Genomic DNA, 6,000 nt, shown 5'->3' with positions numbered 1-6,000 from the left:
GAGACCCTTAAAATACATAGGTTGTGTTTTCAAACTCAAAAGAGAACTCTGAAGATGGGTGTATTGTGCACAAAATACCCAATGAGCCTATGCTCAAGGTGGTTTCCACTGTGTATTCAATTTTTCTCTACTAGCTAGTTTCCCTCAAGACAGCAAAATGTCTCTAACAGTCCCAAGCCTAACCTTACACAAGCAGACCACACTCTTTAGCGAGAGCACTTCCTCATCCATTCGTCAACAAATCCTAGGTGTCATTCTCTTTGGATCAGCCTAGGTTACCTGTTCAACACAGAATCAGACTATTACCTTGTTTACAACAGTGGTTCCCCACCCAATCTGATATCCTTTTACTATGCTGAAATAAAATTCCTAGATAATACCTACCTACACACAGACACACACAGCTTAAAGAAAAACCAAATAAAACTCTAATTGTTAAGGGAGAAGTAAAATTTATGATAACATATATGTTGTAATACATAAATGCTCAGGCATGGCTACAATAGAATACAGAGATGAATGTGACAAATGAAAACTGACCCTTGTGTATTATAATGGCAATCCCAATAATACGTTGATGATTTAATTTTCCAAAATGGCAAACAACTCTCGAAAGCATTCTAAACATTATTTCCTTGGTTTGTAAGGTAGTTGTATTGCTAAAAATTCAGTGTACTGCATATTAAAACCACACAAAAATATTTTGCATTAATATATTAAAAAGTCAGACTCTAGGATCAGGTCATTATAAACAGGTTTTTTACCTATTTGAATATCTGATAAGAAATCGGAACGTCATGTAGGACAAGGGATAATTCTTCCTGGTCCTACCCATCGAATTGTTTGCAGCGTCCCCTAAACACTGAAAAAACACCCCTACAAACTGTCAAAATACCCCTCTAGGAAGACCTGCCACCCTTATTAAGAGGTACTGAGTTAGAGTGATGAGGCTAAGTCAATAAGGCTCACTCAAACCTTGATTACTGCTAAAAAATAGGGGAGGGTGGAATGGAGGATAGAGAAAACAATATCCAACATTACTAGCTTCCTCATTTGTAAATTAAAACTCAGAGAATTTCAAGTGTTCCCTCGAATGAAGGACTTTCTATGAAAGTAACTAGTAAAGCAAAGTCCATTTTATTTGTTCAAGTTCAAAAAACATTAGAACTAAGATCCCTAGAAGATGGTATTTTGCTAAATAAAATATATTAGGTTTTAATTAACACTTGAATCCATTTGATGAAAATGTTAGGTTTTAGGCAAAAGCAACGATATTATGGATTAAATATCCACTATTTAAAATCCAAAATATCCGCGATTTAATATCCCAAATAATTTATTTGGTTTAAATAGTATTCATGCCTGCACATTCACTTACTTTTTGGTTGACACTGAAAATCATCATAAGCAGAGCTGCAGTACTGTGAAGACAAAGGCCTGCTACTCTTCACACGAACCCTCAGTGGACTAAAAGTCTCTTAGACCAAACAACCACATGGAGATAGGAAGTTCATCGCTGTTATCTCACAAGCACTTTCGTTACCTTTAAGAGAAGCAAAGCTCCTTGTGCTTCAGATTCCTAAGTATGGGAGAATGCTCTCCACTCAAAATTTCTGTATTCCAGAAAGAGTATCACTGACAGCTACTTTGCAGTTCCCTAGCAGCCTGTCTGTAAAGAAAACATGAAACAACTGACCCCATTTAGTCATTTTTTCCCCTCTTCTCAATTCTGTTCAAGACATAGTTGAGACAACCAAATCACTAGGATGTTTGCAAAGTCTCATGTTGGCTACAGTTGCAAATATTTTTATTTGGTGAAGCAACACCTTTAGCAGAACAGGGATTTTTAAAAGGCAGCTCATATTCCATAACTCAGTTTGGCAGATTTATTATCAAATACGTAGTAGGATTTGGATACAGAGATGGGATTTCAATATTTTTTTAAAGAAACTCAAAGCTAGTATTATTTCTTTATAGTTCTTAAATCTGATTTTTCTTGTTCTTCTAAAAGCATAAAAATAGCTCAGAGAAGAATGTTGCCAAGGCTAAGGAAAGAGGGAGTATTCACAAAGCAAACTTCATTAACAGCAGTCATCCCTAAGTAAACTATCAAAAACATTAGTGACAGCAGCAGTATAGGGCTTACGCACCAGTGCATGTATCTATCAGCAAGGCCCAACTTACCAACCAGTTTACTCCCAAAGAATACACTTATTTTGGTAGAGAGAGAGCCTTACAGATAAAAATCATTTCTACAAGTCAAAACTAATTAAAATCTAAATGCCCTGCCAATACCTACAGGTTTATTTCTTAATATCTTAGGCATTAAAAAGTCTGTAGGCCGGGCGCGGTGGCTCAAGCCTGTAATCCCAGCACTTTGGGAGGCCGAGACGGGCGGATCACGAGGTCAGGAGATCGAGACCATCCTGGCTAACACGGTGAAACCCCGTCTCTACTAAAAAATACAAAAAACTAGCCGGGCGAGGTGGCGGGCGCCTGTAGTCCCAGCTACTCAGGAGGCTGAGGCAGGAGAATGGTCTAAACCCGGGAGGCGGAGCTTGCAGTGAGCTGAGATCCGGCCACTGCACCCCAGCCTGGGCGACAGAGCAAGACTCTGTCTCAAAAAAAAAAAAAAAAAAAAAAAAGTCTGTAATTCTGTAACCCACATTAATTTTCAGAGGAGGAAAGAAAGTAGACAACTATTACATAAACCAAAATTAAGGCATTTCAATTTTTCAACAGAGGTAGAAAAGTATTTATAGGGGGAAAAAAGCTTTGTTTATTGTAAAGTTAGATAAACTTAGGTATTAAATTGGCAACGAGTAAGAAACATACATAGCCCAGTATCGAACACAGTTCACACAGTTACCCTTGGCATAACTTACTGGGTTCTGTGATAAGGGTCTAAAATACTTCTAGGTTAAAATTTAATTTTTTATTTATCTTTAGAGGAAATGCTGGTCCACTGCCATCAAAATGAGGGGAAATAAATGTTAATGTGTGTTTAGTTTCCATCTAAACTTTCTATTAAACAGCTCTAAAACTGTAAACACGTGCCTTATTTATAAAAGGACTTTTATATTAAAATTTAAAATAAAGTCTTTACAAAAGATCTAAATGGAACTTGCATTTACAAATTTGTTTAAAAGTGTCAGGATTACAAAACTGCTATTACCAACTATTGATATCAGTTATTCTAGGTAGATGACACATATTCTCCCTTTTTTTAAAGATGAAAACAAAATGGCCACATCAGTTTTTCTATTGTAAAAAAGCTGTGAACTTGATAACAATCGTGCTATAGTCTCTTAATACCACGTTTGGTCCTTAAATCTTACTTGCCTAGGTATAAAATCTATTATTTTAAAAAGAAAAAAAAAAAAAGCAGATCCAGTGGGAGAAAGAATGTTTAATAAATGGTATTGAGACAAATAGCTATCTGTTTGGAATAAAAATAAAATTAGATCCTTAAATCTTGTACCATATAGAAAAATACATATTACTGATGGATTCAAGAGTAAAAAATAAAAATGTAAATATCCAAAATTCTACATACAATTTTAGGGGGTACACAGATTCTCTGAAGCCCACCCATAGATCCCAGATTATTATCTATAAGAGGAACTGTTAATTATAACCTCTATTAAAATCTCAATGCCAAATACTAGCTGTATTTAAGTCACATGCAACAAATGAAAATGAACACATTAACTCATTGTTATAAGTTTATAAAATCTCCAAACTGGACTAGAAACAGAGAGGCATGTCAATACAAATGGACACTGACTTAAAAAAAAATACACCAATTTAAATAAGTTTGAATGCATACTGTACAAGTGTATCCATGTCTGTTAGCCTTTCAGAAATATAAAATCAGTTAAATCTGTAGTACTTAAAATTCAACATATGTAATGTTATTCTCAAACTTGATTAAATAAATACAAAGTTATGTTTAATATGAGTAACTGCAACATACTTAAACATCTAAACATATAATAGGAATTCTATATTAAAATGCAATACTTTCACCTGCATTAATCTCTTACACAATGAAAAAATACTTGCAGATAATTAGCATTAAGAATGCAAATATATTTTTACTGTGGAAGAAAAATTACAGTAATAAGGTTAGAAATTATATATCTGTATAATCTACAATGAAGCTGTAGATAGTCTACATTATGATATTCTATCTTAAAATGAAAACAATTCAATATTTAAGTTTACAACAAATTTACTCAAGGCAAAATATGTTTATTACAGAACAGGATCTTAAAGTAAGCAAGGCAACATGAGATCAACCATTTTAGATTTTTTTAATGAAGTGTAGCTTTGAAATTGTAATAAAGGTGAACATAAATTCTAACATGCTCTTCTCTTCTTATAAATGGGATGATGTAGAAAAGCAAAGCTTCAATGTATAGGGATTGGAACCATCTGTAAAAAGTAAAAAACAGAGTTAATATTTCACTTCATCAAACTTTCAATATCACTTTGAAGTACCAGAGTAAATTATTTCACCTTTTTATACTAAATATAAAGAATATGGTGAATATAAAGCAGGAATATAAAGAAGTAAAACTGACCAGACTTGGTGGCTCACCTGAAGTCAGGAGTTCAAGACTAGCCTGGCTAGTAAGGCGAAACCCCTCTCTACTAAAAATACAAAAGTTAGCTTGGTGTGGTGGTGTGCGACTGTAGTCCCAGCTACTCTGGAGGCTGAGGCAGAACTGCATGAACCTGGGTGGGAGGTGGAAGTTGCAGCGAGCTGAGATTGTACCACTGCACTCCAGCCTGGGTGACAGAGTGGGGTGACAGAGTGAGACTCCGTCTCAAAAAAAAAAAAAAAAAGTAAAATTTCTAAGTAAGGTAAGGGGAAGATTTTTATTCATATTTACTGAAAGGTAAGCTCATGAAGGCAGACTTTATTGACTGCTACATTTCTATTGTTCTCAACACTGTTCGGCACTCAATTTTTTTTAGTGAACTGATCATTAAAGAATAAACAGTATTGGCCGGGCGTGGTGGCTCATGCCTGGGAGGCCAAGACGGGTGGATCACGAGGTTGGGAGATCAAGACCATCCTGGCTAACATGGTGAAATCCCGTCTCTACAAAAAATACAAAAAAACTAGCCGGGCATGGTGGCGGGCGCCTGTAGTCCCAGCCACTCAGGAGGCTGAGGCAGGAGAATGGTGTGAACCGGAGAGGCGGAGCTTGCAGTGAGCTGATTATCAGGCCGCTGCACTCCAGCCTGCACTCTAGCCTGAGGGACCGAGCGAGACTCCGTCTCAAAAAACAAAACAAAACAAAACAAAAAGAATAAATAGTATCAGGATTAAGCAGCAAAGTTCACATTGCAAAAATACTGCCAGCAGTTAACTCTCTATAAAAGTCAATTCAGGCCAGGCGCAGTGGCTCACGCTTGTAATCCCGGCACTTTGGGAGGCCGAGGTGGGCGGATCACGAGGTCAGGAGATCGAGACCATCCTGGCTAACACAGTGAAACCCTATCTCTACTAAAAATACAAAAAATTGGCCAGTCGTGGTGGCAGGCGCCTGTAGTCCCAGCTACTCGGGAGGCTGAGGCAGAAGAATGGCGTGAACCCAGGAGGCGGAGCTTGCAGTGAGCAGAGAATGTACATGTACAAAGCTGGAATTTACATTTACATGTACAAAGCTGGAATTTACAAAGCTTTGTACATGTACAAAGCTGGAATGTACATGAAGACATCTGTGATCCCAAAAGTTTCCAGGAAATCTAGTATTAAATCTCTCTTCATCAATGGGGCATGTAAGTTTTGAAATTACTGGGGAAAAAAAAAAAATTGGGTATACTTCACAAAAATATTTCCACTTTGCAAATTTTTCTTTCCTTTAATTTTTCAGACCAGGCAGAAAATAGCTCTTCCTCAACTGTATATATAAGAAATCAAAGCAAAGAACCGGTTTTGCTATCTTAATGTATCACAATTTTAGTATTAAAAGCTGTAGTTCATTA

General features: G+C 36.4%; 1 protein-coding gene across 11 annotated transcripts in view; it reads right to left on the bottom strand.

Annotated features, from left to right (window-relative positions):
- Positions 1-1,966: 1,966 nt before the first annotated feature.
- The window catches only part of HNRNPLL (heterogeneous nuclear ribonucleoprotein L like), a 42,977-nt gene continuing 38,943 nt past the window's right edge, over positions 1,967-6,000 (bottom strand). For 8 of the 11 annotated variants that reach the window (XM_074011951.1, XM_005576085.5, XM_065527165.2 and 5 more), the window contains one exon: positions 1,967-4,437. In XM_074011951.1, the coding sequence (XP_073868052.1) occupies positions 4,382-4,437 (56 nt within the window). In that variant the 3' untranslated portion in view covers positions 1,967-4,381. The remainder of the gene's footprint in view (positions 4,438-6,000) is intronic. The other 3 variants (XR_012422489.1, XR_012422490.1, XR_012422488.1) reach the window with 2 other exon arrangements.

The sequence above is a fragment of the Macaca fascicularis genome, chromosome 13, assembly GCF_037993035.2.
Source record: "Macaca fascicularis isolate 582-1 chromosome 13, T2T-MFA8v1.1".
NCBI classification, from domain to species: Eukaryota; Metazoa; Chordata; class Mammalia; order Primates; family Cercopithecidae; genus Macaca; species Macaca fascicularis.
Note: the sequence above shows the minus strand (reverse complement) of the source record. Positions and strands in the feature narration are given on the sequence as shown.